The sequence below is a fragment of the Staurois parvus genome, unplaced genomic scaffold, assembly GCF_062004578.1.
Source record: "Staurois parvus isolate SC_StPar_1 unplaced genomic scaffold, SC_StPar_1.0 ptg001328l, whole genome shotgun sequence".
Lineage (NCBI taxonomy): Eukaryota > Metazoa > Chordata > Amphibia > Anura > Ranidae > Staurois > Staurois parvus.
Window position 1 is genome coordinate 6,338,289 of NW_028319124.1, and position 21,039 is coordinate 6,359,327.

A 21,039-nucleotide genomic window follows, 5' to 3' on the forward strand; every position below is an offset into this window, starting at 1 on the left:
TCTTAGAAAACTACAATACCAGAACAAATTTTTGTTTTTTTTTAACTCTGTAGGACTCCTCTGATGTTTCCAATAATACAAAAAACAGCTGAAGTGGGAACATAGCGAAAATAGGAAAGTCAGTTCAAGTGGGAACATAATGATCACATAATAACCAATATACTATTGTTTCCCAAAACTAAGTGAGTCTTTTGTGATGTCTAAGTGGCCAATCGGTGCTGGCTGAAAGAGAAGGGGTTTTTGTTTAAGTGGGTGTCACAAAAGACCGCTTTCGTTTCTCTGGTTTATGATTAGAAATGTCAAGGATGCTTGTATTAAATCTTTAAGTAGAGATTACTTCTGGATGTCTTCCTGTGTCTGGATCTCAGGTTTTGTTTTGTTAAAGAAAAGGTTCTCGGTTAAACACAGCTTAATGCCAAAGGAAGCTATTACCAATAGATAATTATATATTATCATCTACAGTCACGTGTAGCCATTGCTTCTTTTGAAATGCAGTAAAGAAAGGTCATTCTAGGTCTTTTGCTGCCAACAGTTGGCCATATATGGGTCTCCAACTTTCAAGGCAAGCAAGCGTCTGCTCAGATATTAAAAACTCACGATGAAGGAATCTGATGGGAAGAGTACTGCACTAATATGTGTATGCTTTTTTGGTATGACTATCTTTCTTGGCTGCCACACAAAATATATGGTCACTATATGCACCCATTACCCATATCTGGCAATGGATATGGAACTATTTCAAATCAGAAATCACCAGCGGCCAAGTGTCAGGTGCACTGGTCTGCCATGTATAGATAACTTTGAAATCATGATGATTTGTGGGAAAAGGATTCCCTGCAGGAGCAAACATCATTTAGCTTCCAGACACAAAGTTTTTAACTGAAAATGTACAATGTGGGCATCATGCAAAGCCCTTAAGGAAAAGTGGAAAAATGTAGTTTTAAGTCATGGGTGTTGAATACTTTCATTATCATAATAGTGTACACAGGCTCCCAATTCTCTGTTTCATACCCAGGTGTAGAAAGGTTCATAGTCCTTGGAAAAGCTGCCGTTCTCAGATCCTCAGTAGTTAAAGCAGTATTAAAAGAGAAATGCAAAAATGTAAAAAAAAAAAAAAAAAAAAAAAAAAAAGGAAGCCTACATACTCACCTAGATGGCTGCAGCATCAGTCTAATGCTAAAGCTGTCCCTCTCTGGCTCTACACCGTCAAAGACTTAATCAAAGACAGCTGATGTTCTTGGGTCTGCTGTCAGTACAGAGCGGTCACTGTCAGTCACTGGCTCTGTCCCTTCAGCATTCACTGGAGTGCCTGACTGGAGAGTGGCCAGGAGAGGCTGGCTCAGGCTCTCAGCGATGCCAACTTAAAGAATATGTAAATACATTTCAAATTCTTGATATGTGCCTGCTGTATCATGAACTGTATTAAAAATTATTGTGTTCACTTTGTATTGCATCCTTTGTGTGAAATCCCTGGTGTTCCTGCCAGTCCCTCTGCTTTCATATTAAAAACTGACTACATTGGGCATGAAAGTACAGTGGTCAGTTTTCTAGCTGTGCTAAGAACTCAATCTGCACTCCTCCAATGATTAGACTTTTCCTGACACCCCTCCCTCTGCACAGCCATTCAATGGGAAGATCAGTGTGCTGCCGTTTTTCCTCCCTGAGATCCTTATGAAACTGGGAACTGATGGAATATTAGAACTTATAAAAAGGGGAAAAAGGCATTTATAATGTTTTTATATGTACACAAAATATTTTGCCTTTCAGTTCCATTTTAAAAAGGCCATCGAACCAGCGTGCATTACAGTGACTGGAAGTGGCATGACCAGGAAGTCGGCAACTGGATGTTCTTACTAGAACGTGTTTTGGACACTCTGAAGTCATCAGGAAGCAGAGTGGCAAAAACGCATTCAAGGAGTTGCCAAGTTCTGGTTGCCAAGTTCAGGTCATGCTATTTCCAGTCAATGGAACGCACGCTGCTGCAGGGTTGTACGGAGTAGCTGCACCAGCATCAATACATCTAGCTCATTCATCTATGCCAATGCAGGGGCATAGATGATGTGGGATGATAAAGTGAATAAGAAGATATATCTGAGTTACCATACCACCTGGGAAATTCTATATCCTGATTGGACAAACAAGCGCACTAGACCTTCTTTTTAACTAAAGAGGTCATATTCATCTGGTGAGTGTTTTAAGCATTGTTTTCTCAATGGGTGAAGCATGGATACTGTGTGGTGAAGGAATATTAGGAGCAAGCAACTCATTTCACTAAGATTGTATATCTATGGACACTATGCATATTTTTCATTTCCATATTTGTTTATATTTCACTTGTTAATTTTTTAATCTACTTTAATATTGGGATTGTAGAATTGCACTGAATTCCAATAAATTGAGTATATTTAATTTTTATTCATATATAATAAGATGCTTGTAATAGCGCCTCCTATTGAGATGTACACACAGTAAGTGATTTACATTTGTCACAACTGGCTGGCAGCTTAAAGAAAAAAAAAAAAAAAAAAAAAAAAAAAAAAAAAGAAGGACTGTGGCAAGGGGCTCTTTACTTTTTGCAGGTACGTGCAGCAATTTTAAGGAATAAACATTTTGTAAGTATTGCAGATATATACGGATATTGTTTTTTCTTTTTTTTGCCCACATGCAAACTTTAAAACCAGCCAGAAGGTAGTGCTATCTTAAAAAGAAGAAAAAAAAAAAAAAAAACATTAGCCAACATGCTTGTGAAATGACTTGACCCCTTAGGTGGCCAAATAGTAATAGGTGCACATCCATATATTTATCCGCAATTGTGGGAGCCAGAGGAAACATACAGTATATTACATTCTGGGATGATTTACGACTAAATGATGAATAGCTGGTCACTGTATCAAATCATGTAATAGGGATTTTTGATGTACATGAATGAAATATCATATGTTTACTTACGATTGGGTTTAGAGTTCTCTGTTGCCTTCTCTTCTGAAGAAGAATTATCGTCGTCATCATCTTCATCTTCGGCAGAAGGTAAGGCATCTATGGTAAGAAAAGGTAAAATATTCACTCACTTAGCCATATATAAACCCCAAGTACAAACATGTCACATTGTTTTCATATTTATTACACAGGCTTAGAGAATTAAGCATGCAGAAGAGAACTGTGCAATAAAATACACTGACAGGTATGGCACATTATCATGAGAATATTTTTCACATTTTCCGTTCAACATATTTTAGCTATATTTGCAAACTATTTGTCATCTGAAAACCAATAGCAGTCATAAATAAAACTAAAAGCTATGTAAAAAAAATTACCTTGAAATAGGTTTACAGTTTGCAGCTATATAAATTTTTTTTTTTTTATTAGGAATTTTCTTGAATTTGTTTTAGGATCCAATTTCAGATGCATGCTCTTGTAGGCCACTCTTATTTTGCGGCCCACTTTGACCAAAGGTCTCTAGGTAGGGAGCAGTCCTTTGTATTCGTCATGCAATAAAAATTTAAGTGCACTCTATGGCTGTTTTCACCTAAAACAGTTAAATCAGGGCAAACATTGATATCTTTACAAAGGCAATTTCATTAGGATTTAGTCAGGAGCAGGGGTGGACTGACCATTTGGAAACTTGGGCACTGCCCGAGGTCAGTAGTGGGCCCCTTGAGATGCCCCTGGTACCTTTTTCATAGGCTTTTTTGAGTTTGGGCAAGGACACAGGGGCCCCATGATCCCCTATTGCCCGGGGGCCCCATGAGTTGTCAGTCTCCCCTGGTCAGGAGAGTGGAGTACGTAGACAGATCTCTATATTACCTGGTCTGGGCTAGGCCTGAATGCCAGAGGGGACCACCACAGATGTAGTTTATAGACATCAGCATATGGTGCGTACAATGCTCATGTCATTGAAGCACAGTGTGATCTCCTGTACATGTGTGCAAATGGATTTTTAGAGACTACACCTTCCTAGGTGATCATAAACTCACCTACTACACATAACCAAGGCATTTAGAGGCACAAATTAAACTGGTGTTTATTTTATTTATTTCAGGTACTTCTATAGCGCTGTCAATTTACACAGCACTTTACATATATATTGTACATTCATATCAGTCCCTAACCCTCAAGGGGTGTACAATCTAAGGTCCCTAACTCACATTCATACATACACATACTAGGGCCAATTTAGACAGGATCCAATTCACCTACCAGCATGTCATGGTTGGGATTCGAACCAACGACCCTAGTACTGCCAGGTGGAAGTGCTAAGCATTTAGCCACTGTGCTGCCTGGTGTTCTTTTCCTTCGTTGGTGAGAACACTACTTTGTCCCGATATACTATGTAAGGGTTGGTACCACCATCAGATTTTAAGACCCCATTCACACAGGATGTTATAAAAAAACAAAACAAAATAAGAAAAAAACAAACAAAAAATAAAACAAAACACCTCCTATAAGCCTTCCTCCTGGCAGCAGCATTTTTGCAGAAAAAACATCTGACGTTTGTAAATATATTTAACACTTTTCCAAGCATCAAGTGCTTGGGTGTTAATTCATTTCATTGGCAAGAATAATAATTTATTCTGGCCACTGAAATTAATTCAAGCTCAAGCGCTAAACGCGCCTAGCATTAACACGCTTTTAAATGCGTTTAGTCACGTTAAGCATTTTTTGTGCCAAAACACTGCTGCTCCTGGACGCGCTGGCATGTTTTTTTTCCCTGCAGCTAAAAGCTTCTAAAAGTCTATGTGCGCATGGACACTTAGGATAAGATGGAGGGCCATTTGGAAGCAGTAAAAAAGAAAAAAAAAAACAAACAAAACAAACGCCTGACTCCCCTAAAAGAGGCTGCAAAAACACCCTGTGTGCATGAGGCCTAAATGCTGTGCATCTCCATTGAAGAGGTAATCCCTCACTTCCTGTTATGTCTGGCTAACACTAAGGCTCCATCCACACGGGGCATTTTGATAATGCTGGTAAATTATGTGCGGTGTAAAGTCACGTTAAAAAAACTTGAGTTTTTCAGCTTTTTTTAGCGTTTTTGCATTAGTGTTTACCTATTTATTTATTTCAGGTATTTATATAGCGCCATCAATTTATGCAGCGCTTTACATATATATATTATACATTCACATCAGTCCCTAATCCTCTAGGGGTGAACAATCTAAGGTCCCTAACTTACATTCATACATACACATACTAGGGACAATTTGGACAGCATCCAATTAACCTACCAGCATGTCTTTGGAGTGTCGGAGGAAACCGGAGTACCTGGAAACTCACACAGGCACAGGGAGAACATACAAACTCCAGGCAGGTGGTGCCGTGGCTGGGATTCAAACCAACAACCTTATACTGCCAGGTGGAAGTGCTAACCATTTAGCTACTGTGCTGCCCAGCGGAGTTTTCCCGTATTTGCATTTTTTTGGGGTCAAAAAAGGTCCAAAAACACCGGTTTAGGGTGTTTTACAGCATTAGAGCATTTTTACAGCTAACAAAAAAAAACTCTAGAAACCCACTAGTCCTAGGTTTTTTTTCCAGCCAAAAAACATCCCTGCCAAAAAACGTTGATTTCAGTCTATGTGTGCATGGACACATAGGATAACATGCTGGGGAGTTTACTAGCCGTAGAAAAAAATGACAAAAGCCAAAAATATCTGCTGTAAAAATGTCCAGCGTGCATGAGGCAAAATCTCCACAATGGGAATACAAGCAGTAAATTATAATTTGACAGAGGTGATAACCAGGGGCGGACTGACAACTCATGGGGCCCCCGGGCAATAGGGGATCATGGGGCCCCTAAGTCCTTGCCCACACTCAAAAAAGCCTATAAAAAAGGTACCAGGGGCATTTCATGGGGCCCCCTACTGACCCCAGGCCCAGTGCCCGAGTGCTCGAATGGTCAGTCCGCCCCTGGTGCTAACCCTTCTCCGCCCTAGTCGTCTCTACTTTGCCTATGGGAAGAGATTTTCTCTTGTCTGTTCATTCAAAGGGAAGGAGAAAAGTTCTAACCCTTCCCAATCATAAACTAAACTGAAAGCTGGCAGAGCAAGTGTTTATATGACTTGTGTTCATGTTTTATGATGTTTGCACTTTGCACAAGGCTGTAGAGGATGTTGGCACTTAATCTTCATTAATATTAGGGAGGTGTGTTACTCCCCTTCCCTTGTCTCTGTATTGTAAATCATGCTACCATGCTTTTAAGTAGTTCTTCCTCTAATAGCTACTAATTGATGCTACTGTCAGTAACTCATGGTGTGTGATATCTTTGTGTAAGACCGTCCGTGTGTAGGTTGCAGAACTGATAGCAATAAAAATTGTGCATGTACAGTTGATATGAGTGTGACTCCTCTATTTGCAACACCAAAGCAATCCAAGCAAGGTTTCCTCAGCTACATTTAAACAATTATGTATATCTTACTATTGGATGGCGCCAATGGACATATGTAACACTATAAAATAAAAGGGAAGGTAGGAGCAGCTCTTTAATACTTGGAAACCAAGAGTAATATAGTGCAAATCTATTTAGACAAGCGCTCCTCAGAATGGGAGTATAATCGCATCCAAATGCAGACCATATCTAAGCAACACAATCTTAATGTGCCAAAAAACCAATATGTGAAAAATAACAATAAAATAAAAAATGTATATGTATAACAAAGTGTAACAAATATTATATCTCATCAAATATATATCATATATCCATAACCACTAAAACATAAGTGACTATGTGTCCATCAAGTAAATATCACTATGTTAAACCATTCAAATTCCACCGAACAAATTGAATGAACTCACTAGAGCTCCATGCTGGTAATGTTATAAATAGCAATTAAATGTTGTGCTAAGTGTGAAAGAAAGAGATTGTATTAAAAATTAATCATGTGAACAACATACACAGTACAATGTGCAAATTAATGCCTATAAGTGATATCATATAGGATCCATATAAGGAACAATACAATGTTCAAAGCAGGGGTAGGCTGACAACTCACGGGGCCCTGGGCACTAGGGGATCATGGGGCCCCTGTGTCCTAGCCCAAACTCAAAAAAGCCTATGAAAAAGGTACCAGGGGCATCTTATGGGGCCCCCTACTGACCCCGGGCCCTCGGGCAGTGCCCGAGTTTCCAAATGGTCAGTCTGCTGCTGGTTCAAAGTCCACATGAATGACAGCTTCCACAAACACTTCGTGAAAAAGAACATGCATTTAAGTGCAATATTAATAGTATTGATATTCTTTTCATCCAATAAATTAACAAAATGAATGGACCACCACTATATGTGTCAAATGGAGGCTTACCAGATGAGAAGACCCCTTGTTATAGGGGGTCTAATGAGGCTCTATATAAATGTAACGCCGTCCGAACCTCTATGTTGCAACCGGGACCCAGATTCCATTTAAGCCATTCCCACATCAGAAGCAAGACAGTGTCATGTAAAATTAAACATGCCTCTCATAGTGTAGTAAAAGCTAAGGGCCTTTAATGCGCAAGCAAAATTCTACTTACAAAACATAGAAGGATTATCAGCAAATACAGCTTCCAAAATGGCGGACAGCGAGATGACGTCAGAGGGAGGCTCCGCCCGACGCATTTCATCATTAACAGAAATCTTCCGGGGCTAGGGAACCATCCTCTGTCATTGCGCATAAAGAACAAGCCTCGATTTGGAACAGAGCCAACTTCAACTATATATAGGAACTGGAAACAAACATTTCTCGGACCAAGCCTCGATTTGAAATGGAGTCCATTTTAGCCATATACACGGGACTGAGGGAAATAATTACATTGTTGGGCGGAGCCTCCGATGTCATCGCGCTGTCCACCATCTATATAGAGACTTATTAGACCCCCTATAACAAGGGGTCTTCTCATCTGGTAAGCTTCCATTTTACACATACAGTGGTGGTCTGTTCACGTTGGTGATTTATTGGATGAAAAGAAGATCAATGCTATTAATATTGCACTCAAGAAATGCATTTTCTTTTTCACGAAGTGTTTGTGGAAGCGGTTATTCACATGGACTTTGAACATTGTATTGTTCCTTATATGGATCATATATGATATTACTTACAGGCATTCTTTTGCACATTGTACTGTGCATGTATAGTTGTTCACATGATTAATTCATTTTTAATAGAATCTTTTTCTTTCATACTTAGCGCAAGATTTAATTGCTAGTTAAAATTTACTAAGGAAGGATGTCCTCTTAAAGCGTCTGCAGCTTTGTATATTGGGAAAGTGGGGAATGTTGAACCTATTCAGTTTGCTGGTGATGTTATAAACCAGCTAACAAGCAGTGGCTCTGGGAGCAACGATCTGCAGCAATGCCGACAGCCTCTACAACACACACACACACACACACATATATATATATATATATATATATATATATATATATATATATACACACACACACATATACACACACATACATATATACACACATACATACATACACACATACCATATGAAAGGAAACAAAGAAGCTTCATAGCGTAAAACCATTAAATTTGATGTCCTCCTGCCGCTCCTGGAGGACCTAGAAATGACAAGACTTGTAGGGCGGGGTCTTGGAGGTGATGTCACTACATTATTATTATTATTACTACGAGTTTATATAGCGCCAAAGGGTTTGCCCAGCGCTGTACAATACTACATAGGGGTGAGCTGCCGGTGTTGGGCGAGCCCGGAGCCGATCAGATTGTTTTACACATGCGTTTGTTTCTGGTGTCGGCTATGACCCTTTGCTTTGTGAGTGCGGTTTATGCTTTTTAGTGGAATAAAATTATTTTAATGGTTGTACACTATGAAGTTACGTCTTCCTTTCATATGGTGCTATATATATATATATATATATATATATATATATATATATATATAGACACACACACACACACACACAAACGAGGATTCATCCACAGAGTTGTAGAGGCTGTCGGCATTCCTGCAGATGATTTGCTCCCAGAGCCACTGCTCATTAGCTGGTTTATAACATTACCAGCATGGAGCTCTGGTGAGTTCATTCAATTTGTTTGGTGGTGGATTTGGCACAGTGTGGTGGTGTTTAAATAACACGAATATCCATAAAGATAACAAGAAGGGCGTACAGTGGGGCAAAAAAGTATTTAGTCAGCCACCAATTGTGCAAGTTCTCCCACTTAAAAAGATGAGAGAGGCCTGTAATTGGCATCATAGGTAGACCTCAACTATGAGAGACAAAATGAGAAAAAAAATCCAGACAATCACATTGGCTGATTTGGAAAGAATTTATTTGCAAATTATGGTGGAAAAAAAGTATTTCGTCACCTACAAACAAGCAAGATTTCTGGCTCTCACAGACCTGTACCTTCTTCTTTAAGAGGCTCCTCTGTCCTGCACTCATTACCTGTATCAATGGCACCTGTTTGAACTTGTTATCAGTATAAAAGACACCTGTCCACAACCACAAGTCACACTCCAAACTCCACTATGGTGAAGACCAAAGAGCTGTCTAAGGACACCAGAAACAAAATTGTAGACCTGCACCAGGCTGGGAGGACTGAATCTGCAATAGGCAAGCAGCTTGGTGTGAACAAATCAACTGTGGGAGCAATATTTAGAAAATGGAAGACATACAAGACCACTGATAATCTCCCTCGATCCTGGGGCTCCACGCAAGATCTCACCCCGTGTGGTCAAAATGATCACAAGAACGGTGAGCAAAAATCCCAGGACCACACGGGGGGACCTAGTGAATGACCTGCAGAGAGCTGGGACCAACATAACAAAGGCTACCATCAGTAACACACTACGCCGCCAGGGACTCAGATCCTGCAGTGCCAGACGTGTCCCCCTGCTTAAGCCAGTACATGTCTGGGCCCGTCTGAAGTTTGCTAGAGAGCATTTGGAGGATCCAGAAGAGGATTGGGAGAATGTCATATGGTCAGATGAAGCCAAAATAGAACCGTTTGGTAGAAACACAACTTGTCGTGTTTGGAGGAGAGAGAATGCTGAGTTGCATCCAAAGAACACCATACCTACTGTGAAGCATGGGGGTGGCAACATCATGCTTTGGGGCTGTTTCTCCGCAAGGGACCAAGACGACTGATCCATGTACAGGACAGAATGAATGGGGTCATGTATCGTGAGATTTTGAGTGCAAACCTCCTTCCATCAGCAAGGGCATTGAAGATGAAACGTGGCTGGGTCTTCCAACATGACAATGATCCCAAACATACCGCCCGGGCAACAAAGGAGTGGCTTCGTAAGAAGCATTTCAAGGTCCTGGAGTGGCCTAGCCAGTCTCCAGATCTCAACCCCATAGAAAACCTTTGGGAGGGAGTTGAAAGTCCGTGTTGCCCAGCAACAGCCCCAAAACATCACTGCTCTAGAGGAGATCTGCATGGAGGAATGGGCCAACATACCAGCAACAGTGTGTGCCAACCTTGTGAAGACTTACAGGAAACGTTTGACCTCTGTCATTGCCAACAAAGGATATATAACAAAGTATTGAACTTTTGATATTGACCAAATACTTATTTTCCACCATAATTTGCAAATAAATTCTTTCCAAATCAGCCAATGTGATTGTCTGTTTTTTTCTCATTTGGTCTCTCATAGTTGAGGTCTAGCTATGATGCCAATTACAGGCCTCTCTCATCTTTTTAAGAGGAAGAACTTGCACAATTGGTGGCTGACTAAATACTTTTTTGCCCCACTGTATATATTTTTTGCACATTCATTTATGGACGTTTTAACATAGTGATATTTAATTGGACACATTGTCACTTCGATATTGGTGGTTATGGATATATTATATATATTTGATGAGATTTAAGATATATTTGCACACGCATATATTTGCACTTGTTATACATATATATTTTTTATTTTATTTTTCACATATTGGTTTTTTGGCACATTAAGATTGCGTTGGTTAGATACGGTCTGCATCTGGATGCAATTATACTCACATCCTGAGGAGCACTTGTCTAAATAGGATTTGCACTTTATATTTAAACCATTATATATCGCAGAATTGGTACGGAGTAATGATACAATAAGTTAAATCTGCTATTAAAAAAATATTTGTAAAAAATGACCTTAGGAAAAAAACAAAACAAAAATATAACAAAATACAAAACAAAAAAAACACACACAAACATGATTAAATGTGTAATTTATGCTTTTTTTAGAACTTATGGCAGAATACCGAGTCATCTACTATTAATAGTGCTCCATTGACCACTGGAGGCACGGTCTACTTTCATTCAACTGCATAATGAATTTCTACGCATAGCATTAGAGACGGCTGCATATTCATTATAACAAATAAAAATGTTAAAAAAAAAACATAATTTTCATAGAATACAATACAGCGTTACAGATTACAGCAGCGGGCATGCAAATTAATGCAAAGGCAAATGGACTTATTTTTTGGAGTGCTTATACTGAAAATCTAAAGTGTATTTCCACTTTCGCAGACAAATTGGGATGCAGCCACACACAAATCTACATATATATATTTATTTATACACACTCCGTGTATGTATAAAGAAGCCTTTACTGCATCAATGACACAAAAAGGCCTGGTTAGGCATGTCAAGGTGTTGTCAGGCATATTGTAACTGGGCTTTTTTGTGGCATTGGTGCAGTAAAAGCTTCCTTCTGGCACCTCGACCAAACAGCTAATTTTTGTTCAAGTATCACCGTATTGTACTCCTTAAAAACAACCACACCATCTTTTTCCAGAGCAGCCAGTTTTTCTTTTGAGGTTGCCTGTAGGTTTTTCTTTGAATCCCGGTCAATTCTGCTGTCAATTATGGCTGCAATCTTTCTTGGTCTACCTGACCTTGGCTTAGAATCAAGAGATCCCCGAACATTCCACTTCTTAATAGGTGATTTAACAGTACTGATTGGCATATTCAAAGCTTTGGACATCTTTTTATATCCTTTTCCATCTTTATAAAGTTCCATTACCTTGTTATGCAGGACTTTTGACAGCTCTTTTCTGATCCCCATGGCTCAGTATCTAGCCTAGTCAGTGCTTCCACGTAAGAGCTAACAAAGTCATTGACTATTTATACACTGACACTAATTGCAATTTAAAAAGCCACAGATGAGGGACATTAACCTCTAATTGGCATTTTAGCCCATGTGTGTCACCTTGTGTATCTGTACCAAGGCCAGACATTCCAGGGGATGTAAACTTTTGATCATGGCCATTTGGGTGATTTCTGTTATCATTATGATTTAAAAAGGAGCCAAACAACTATATGATAATAAATGGCTTCATATGATCATTATCCTTCAATAAAAGAGCATTTTTTGGCATGATGTCATATTTTCAATATCAATGCCAAAATTTCACAATTTCTGCCAGGGTATGTAAACTTTTGAGCACAACTGTAACAACAATTTAAAAAAAAATTGTATACCAATTAAGGGTGGATGACACTAATACTATATGTGAATTTGTTGAAAATATATTACAAATGATAAATTACTGAACGTGAAAAATCCTACTTCGTTCTCCCTGCCTATGTAATGTTTATGAGGGAGCTGTGTTTGCCATAATTAACCCTGTCTGTATTGTGCTGACAGATCTCATTATTGGTTTTTAACTAGATGTGCAGAACTGTGCATCATAACAAAGGGTTAAAGATTTCAAGCCATTGTATGGGCACACACTGTCTCTTAGGGGTCTATTCACTAACATTTATTGTATGTGATATTAGTATTACAATTACTTATTTGCATAACTTATCGCATGCTGGGAGAACACAGTGATTACTGCTAGTGGCTATAATAGCTGCTAGCAATAATCCCATGTAAAATCTGACAGGCTCGTTGATCCATCCATTTAGCCTGCCCATACATGCTTTGAATCTCAGCCGGTCCCTGCTGAACTGGCTAAGGCTGGCCATAGACAGGAAAATTGGTGCTGCCATGGATGCTGCCACCAATGCTTATGAAAAACGGCCGTTTTTTGCAGATTTTCAAGCATGACCGATAACAAAAAAAACCGAGAAGATCTGTGAAAAACGGCCGATGGCATTGCCCCACTAACGGTGTGAATATCGGCCGATTTTTGAAAATTCAGCCGAGAAACGACCAGTCTATGGCCTGCGTAAGATTTGAACAGCTTAAAGCACTAGTAAAGTTTGCTTTGTGATTTTAGTATTAATATTAGTGAGGTGGCAGTTGATTTTTTGGATCTGACAATTTACAAGAAAGATGACAGGTTCTACACTAAGACATATTTCAAGCAAGTAGATAGGAATGGATATATCCCAAGTTTTAGTTGTCACCATAAAAATTGGCTAAAATCCATCCCTAAGAGTCAGCTTATTAGGATCAAACGTAATTGTGATGATGAAGGTGTTTTTTTGGAACAGGCTGAGGTGTTATTGCAAAGGTTTAGGGAGAAAGGATATAGAGAAGAAAATTTGGCTGTTTCATTAGAACAGGTTAAAAAGATTAGTAGAGATGAACTTCTTAAGAAAAAAGCAAGTAAAAACAAGTTGGGGGATGTGGCGTTTATCACAGGATATTCTAAGCATTACAAATTAGTTGAAAACATAATTAAAAAATATTGGTCTATTTTGATGAGGGATGAAACGCTTGGGAAAGTGTTACCTAGTAAACCCTTGTTTATATATAGAAAACCGACTACTTTAAGGTCTAGACTTAAAAATGTTCCAGATGTACCTAAAAAATTGGTTACTTTCTTGGATAGGGCTGGTTTTTTCAAATGTGGGAGGTGTTTGGTTTGTAGAACCCTGAAAGGGGATAAAAAGAAGCAAATAAAGGTTTTTCAATCCTGTTATAATGGAGGATCCCATAAGATCAATAAATTCATATCATGTGATAGTACGCATGTGACCTATCTGCTGGAGTGCCCCTGCAAGCTCCAGTATATAGGGAGAACAACTAGGAAACTTGCCACCAGATTGGGAGAACATATTAGGAACATAAAGAAGGGATTCAAACATCATAGTTTATCATATCATTTTAGAAGATATCATAATAGAGATCCGGCGTCGTTGAAATTTTGTGGGATAGATAGAGTAGAAGCCCCATGGAGGGGAGGTAATATGGTAATAAATGTGTCCCAAAATGAAACGAAGTGGATTTATCAAATGGGTACATTGCATCCTAATGGGTTGAATGTAGATATTGATATAAACTGTTTCTTGTCGAATTGGTAATATCCAGTTATAGGTCCGTAGTGCGTGTTCATGATTAGGTTTTTATTTTAATTAGGTTAGTTTATTTCTTTTTATTTTATTTTTTATTTTTGATTTATATTTATTTTATTTTTATTTTTATATTTTTATTTTTATATTTATTTCTATTTTTATTTTTATTTTTATTTCTACTTTTATATTTTTTTATTTTTATTTTTATTTTATTTTATTTTTATTTTTATTTTTATTTCAATTTTATTTTCATTTTTATTTTTACTTGCATTTATATTTATTTTTATTGGTCTTCTCCCTTGTGTGTGGGGTTGAAGACTTATGATTAAAAGTATTATTTTTTATTTTTTATCTAAAGAAGGTTTTTTAAGTAAAGTATGTTTTTGAAGTAATGTATCCTTTAAGTAATATATTTCTTGTAATGGTTTCTGATGTAAAGGGACCCCACATGGGTGTGCAGATGGATGGCGGTGATTGACATGCTTGTATCCAGGTTTTTGTGCCAGAGGAATTAGTGGGAGGGATCTCCCAAAGCTTTATAAGCGGCTGGGAAGTGGTAATGAGCGTCTTGATAACCCCCTGTGGGTGGGGCGAAACGCGTTGACGCACTTCCGGTTGCCTGGTCCGTCGTCTGACGTCATTTCCGGTGAGTGGAGCGCACGCCGAGCGGTGCGTTCCAAGGGGCCATCTTAGCCTAAGTAGAGGAGTCTGTAGCTGAGGTCTGCCATCCTGCTGCACACTAAATTGTGGGGTCCTTGTATAATCGGTGTACATGAAAAGTGGATCATTTTTGAAGAGAATCGCTGTTGTTTTGAATAAAAAGCGGGCTATATCCCGCAAAAGAATGTGAGTGGTCTGGAGAGATTAATTTGAGGAGAAGTTACTGCGGTATCACGCTATGGTCTTTTCTTCTTCCTGATTTTCCTTTGGGGGATTCGGTGAGAGGAGTAAGCAGAAGAGGTACCTAGACATAAGAGGAAACAGCACTTGGAGGTCTCGGACAAAGTAAAGGGGGTCCAGGAGCCCTTAACAATCCTGAAAGGCGTATGGCTCACCATTATCTGGTGAGTGCGGTTAATGTTGATTTCTGCACTGGTGAATGGTGAAGGGATCAGTAACACGGAAGAATCAAATGGAAAATATATTTTAATTTGATTTAATTTTGTCACGGGACTGTAATTATATATATATATATATATATATATATATATATATATATATATATTTTCTGGGTTTTTTTTGATTTTTTGTCACTTTGCTTTTTTGTCACTGGACTTATAATTTTAATTTTTATATATTTTTATATCAATATATTTTATATATAATTTACTATATATATCTTCATTAGCACATTAATGTTTTTTTAAACTGAGTAATGTAATTGATCATGTGGGTTTGCGCTGGTTTTCATTGTTAAAAGTTTTTTGGTCTTTTGTACCTGTGCACAGCAGCATCTCACGGGGATTTGTATGGTAAATAGGAAGTCCTGAGCGCTGAGGTTTTGTTTTTTTACAGCTTTGTGATTTTTACCTACAAGTAGGCTTATAATAAATCATACCTGTAGGTAAATGAATATCTCCTAAACTTGCACTGTTTAGGAGATATCTGCTTTTTGACAGCCAGCGTATATGCAGTGGCCCGTGACATGGCATGCGCACGGGAGGGACATCTTAGCGACTTGACCAGTCAGACAGCTGGTGCTCGTGCACCCGGAAGGAAGATCAGGGGGAGACCCTGTCAGCGGTGACAGCAAGCTGCTGGAGGGCTTTGTTCTAAGGCAAGTATTTCATAATGTGCTAGCATGCAATGCATACTACTACATTATGGAATTGCATTGCAGGGAATTTATTTATTGCTGCAGTTTACTTTAAAGTTCTAGTCTATACAAGTGTGCCCCTCTGAAGAGCATGCCACAATGGATGGCTTTCAGAAACATTGGACAGGCAGTGAGGAAATGTTATGTCACTTCCTCACTGCCTGCTTAAATCCTTAAAAGCCCAAACCATCTTGCTGAATACCAAGTGCACTGCACACAGTCGGTCCTATTCTCCTCAATGGGAAGATATTTTTTGCAGTGTGGCGCTTGTACACCTTTGTCTGCTGCCTTGGCAGCTTAAGGAGGAGCAGCTGGAGGGTGATAAAAACATTGGAAACCACTTTTTCCTAAAGCAAGTGTAAATGGAAAAAAAAACCAAAAACAAAAAGTATCTTACGGTACAGGCTTTCAATATTTAAAAGAAAAATAATTGTCCCGCTTTAGAACTATGTCCCTTTACTGTATGTCTATTGCTTATCTCCACTTTGCCATATTTTCAAAGAAATAAGTGTTTTTCATATTTGACTGCAAAGGGGGAAATACACTTTAAAAAAGGCACAATACCAATTGATCATGACCTGCTGCTGATGCTGCTACAATATATTACAATTGTTAGTAGCAATATAAAAAGTATTGCAAAATTGATTGCATGAAACAAGTCACTCAGGTAATGCAAGGCTAACAACAAGCGTACTGGAATGAAGTCTATAGTGTGAAGGTGCCTATTGATATCTCACTGCAGTGGCTATGAACTTTTCTTGAGGATAGACATGCACACTTCTACTGGTAGAACATGTAGATTTGTTCCTATGGAGGAGAGTGCAATCCATGGACATTCCCTAGGCCATCCTACCCCAGGGGTAAATAATGGTGATCAGCAGGAAACACACCCCAACACTCTTTCCTGAGAAGGCTTGGGCAGATAATATTTGCAAGGTTTGGGCAGCTCCTACAGACATAATACTGTTAACTGATCCAAATACAAACACCTGGATGGGGCTAGTCTGTAGGAGCTTTGGGCTGCTGATCAATGGCCCGATAACTGGATACAGAGTCACTTATGACAGCTTTTTGAGATTATCAAGCTGTGTAGGGTTAGGAAGCAATAACACATCTTGTGTCTTAAACATTTTGGAACATTTTTTTATGTGGCAGGCACTTACTACCCTGCAGCTCTTCTCTTGCCTAATGTCTGCCCAATCAGTCCCCTTATAAAGAGACCCTACCATCAATTTAAATTGCAGGTAAATGCATTTTAAATGCCAACTTGCAACAATATTCCTTTCCATAAACTATTTTATTGACTTTCCTGTGCCTCTGAACTTGCTAGCAAATTTACTCACTGTAGAAGAGTCAATTCATGTGACAGAACTGGAGCAGTCCAAAAATAGAGACATATACCCATCCTTTTTTAATCAGGTTAGGCAGCATAAGTAGGAGGAGAGGTCCTTTTTAAAGGCTAGTTAGTGTTAGGTTTGAATTCTACTTTAGGTCTTGTAAAAAGGTCCCTTTAAAGCGGTTCTAAAGGCAGAAAGTTTTTTTTCTTTCATGTATTCTATGCTTTCCCCGCCAGCCCCCTCTTATACTTACCTGAGGCTGATCTCAATCCAGCTATGTGCACAAGGGTAGAGACCATCGGCTCTCTGCCTCCTTTTTGCCTCAGACAGTCATTGGCTCCCGCTGCTGTCAATCACTGCCAGTGAAGAGGGTGTGGGGAGCAGGGTCAAGCTTTGTGTGTCTTAAAGCGGAGTTCCACCCAAAAGGGGAAGTTCCGCTTTAAAGATTGGTCCCCCGCTCCCCATTAAGGATTGGAACCTTTGGGGAGCGGGGTGGGGGGTACAAATTTTGATAGGTACCCGCTCACACTTCCGCGGCGATCAGAAACGGAAGTTGTCCTCCTACCCTCCCTCCCCAAAGTCTTGTGGGACACGTGACAGGTCCCAGAAGACGATGGGGCCATTCAGGAAGCACAGCACTACTCGCGCATGCACATTGGGCACCCCGTTGTGAAGCCGCAAGCTTCCAGCACCTGGAATACAGGACGGCTGGTGAAACAGGCTGCAGCGGGGGCAATGCGGGATCATGGGACAGGTGAGTGGCTGTTTTTTTTAAAAGTCAGCAGCCACAGTTTTTGTAGCTGCTGACTTTTATTTTTTTTTTTTACAGAGTGAGTGGAACTCCGCTTTAAGGACACAGAGTTGGGCTCAGGAGCTCGCTCGCACAAGTGGCCCCATAGTACTTGTTTTTCCATATTAATATTGTACTTTTTAAACAGATTTCTAAAGTGATTTTTCAATTTTATTATGATGAAATGTGATTAAAGAGTCTACTTGAGGACAGCTTAGAAAAGCTCAACTGGCATTATAAAGAGTCTTTTTGATTAGGTCAGACGTTGGATGTGGAGATACCTGCCACTCCTTATAGGAGTAGTCTGTGCTAGGCACACTGCAATGTTTATTGTACAGTGAACATGCGCAACTTTGCTATGGAGCAAAAGAAAGGATCTTGAAACTTTGCCCATGCAATGAGCTCATTTGCCTAAGGGAGGTGCTCATTATCTCTCTGAAGTGATCAGAAACAGCAGGATAATGACAAGTGATGCTTAAAATTGGGTGCAGCACTGCAATTATGGAGCAATTTATCCGAATTGCACTAGGTAAAGAAGCAGTGAACAACCATTGCGCAGTACAACATAAAAGAAATATGGCTGCCCCAAGGTACTTACACAATTACAAACTGTATGCAAAAACAAGTTTTTTTTGTTTGATTTTAAGCATATCTAAACCCTAAAATACAAGATTTATTATATTGCAGCTTACCAATCCTTAGATGTTTTAACCAGTTTTTTTTTTTTAAGACTTTTTTTTTTTTTTTAATTTTACCCAGCCATCTGGCTAGTAACACACTTCCGGTTTATCTATAAAGCAGCATCGTAGACACCACTGCATAGCAGCATTATCTGGAGAGGACAATGTTAAATGGAGTAGAAGACTTAGATAGACTTTAAAAGAAGTGTGTTTTTTTTTTCAAAATTATACTTACCTAGGTGGATGCAATCCAACGACAAACGAAACCAGCGCTCAAATCCTCATGCAGACCAAAGGAAATTTCCGAATGCCAAACGAAGAGGTGATGCCCTTCAAAGATCAGGAAATCTGGACACTGGTGATTAAAAGCAGACAAGGGCGCACTCTCATCGTGCATTACCGTGGTACACCACGGATTTATTGTGTAGAAAAATGGATATATACTCACAAACCAATGGAAATTAAAAGCAGAATAAGTAGTCTGTAATAACAGTCAATGCAATAATGTGCCCTTAATTCGGGAGACTAACCCCCTTCCTCAGAGCTGACTACTTATTGCGGACTACTTATTCTGCTTTTCATTTCCATTGGTTTGTGAGTATATATCCATTTTTCTACACAATAAATACATGGTGTACCACGGTAATGCACGATGAGAGTGCGCCCTTGTCTGCTTTTGTTTACCTAGGAGGATGCAGCATCGATCAGATGATGCATCTGTCCCCCGCGTGTGGGCTGATCGCCGAGTTCTCACTGCCACTGCGAGAGGTGACTCACTGAGAGGCTGAGCCGGGTGCCGCTCCAGACTCTGGGGTGAATGCTGACTTCAAAGTCGGGATCTTTCCTCAGCCTGGACTGGCTGAAGTGGCATCAGCCAACAGCGGGTTCAGTCCTCTGTCAGCTGAAAACAGTTTACAGGAGTGCAGAAAGAACTGCACTACTGTGATCCACAGAAAGAGCTTTGGTTGTACCTCTCCTTTAAATAAGCAATTAACAAATTAAAGCCTGACTAAAGCTGATACTTTTGAGGGAGTTACAGAATTTTTTTTTTTCGATTAGAGTTTTTAAATTTGACCATTGAAATAACCCCTGTCAATGGTACATGGTTTGCCTCAATCCTTTAACTGACACTTTTGCTGGCCAGCTGGGTATGTTAAAAGGAAGGTTAAAAATAACAGACAGATGGGTACAGTGCAAGTTATCAATTTGAAGTCATGCATGCGGGTTGTTGTGTCTGATTTCTAGACTTCAGTCAGTCCCTGTTTTTGAAGGAAAATAAACCTTTTCAACACTACATAGATGACCAAATTATCACTAAAGGCCCAAGACCACTGTCAAAGATGGGCAGGTCTGAGCACTAAGAACTTGTGCGAGGCTGTGAAGATTGCTCTATAGTGACAAACTAAAATTGAACTATGTTGAGAATAACCAGTCTGAATCTCCAACTTAAGGCAGCCATAGATGGAGCAATTTTTGTTTCCTGCAACTACGAGATGCAGGAAAGAAAATAGATTCCCCCATCAAAACAATCTGTGTTGATGGGGGAAAGCCTCCTGCAAAGCCAGTGTGTTTTCCCGGCAGGGGGGAGCCCCCCCCCCCCCCCAGTAATTACTACTAGTGGCTTTAATAGCTGCTAGCAATAATCACATGTAAAATTTGACCAAACAGTTGATCAAACAACTTGGGTACATTCAATCTACCCATACATGGTTTGAATCTCAGCCGGTCCCTGCTGAACTGGCTGAGATTCGAACAGTCTATCTATGGCCAGCTGTATCCAGGCCATAGACGGGTCGAAAACCAGACGCTTAGTTTTTTAAAAAAATCGGTCATTCAATAGGCCGTTACCACCAACGGTAAAAAAAAAAAAATTGGGCTGATTTTCGTATAGTCTACGGCCGGCATTTAATTACTTCTGTCCCTGCAGAGAGCTCCGCTATTATATTTGACATGAAAAGTATTGCGGTTGCAACAATGTATCCATTTCGGATACAGATGTTTCTATTTGGATACGAATAGATACATTGTTGCAACAGCAATACTTTTTCATGTCAAATTTAATAGCAGACTGGAATTCTTATTCTTTTTCTCCTTCCAGGCCACAGCTCATGCCCAGATTTTTTATCGGCTGATTTGCCCATCATTTTCCAACTGGACCGGTAAAAATGTGCAAAAACCCTGAAAAATGGCCTACCAATTAACCCATTAATGGTGCGAAAATCGGCTGATTTTTTTTTCGGCCGAA

The 21,039-nt window shown here is 39.5% G+C and overlaps 1 protein-coding gene across 6 annotated transcripts in view; it reads right to left on the reverse strand.

Moving 5' to 3' along the window:
- Nucleotides 1-21,039, reverse strand: part of FGFR1 (fibroblast growth factor receptor 1) — a 134,883-nt gene that overhangs the window by 46,267 nt on the left and 67,577 nt on the right. For all 6 annotated transcript variants that reach the window (XM_089661321.1, XM_089661319.1, XM_089661323.1 and 3 more), the window contains one exon: nt 2,950-3,036. In XM_089661321.1, the coding sequence (XP_089517447.1) occupies nt 2,950-3,036 (87 nt within the window). The remainder of the gene's footprint in view (nt 1-2,949; nt 3,037-21,039) is intronic.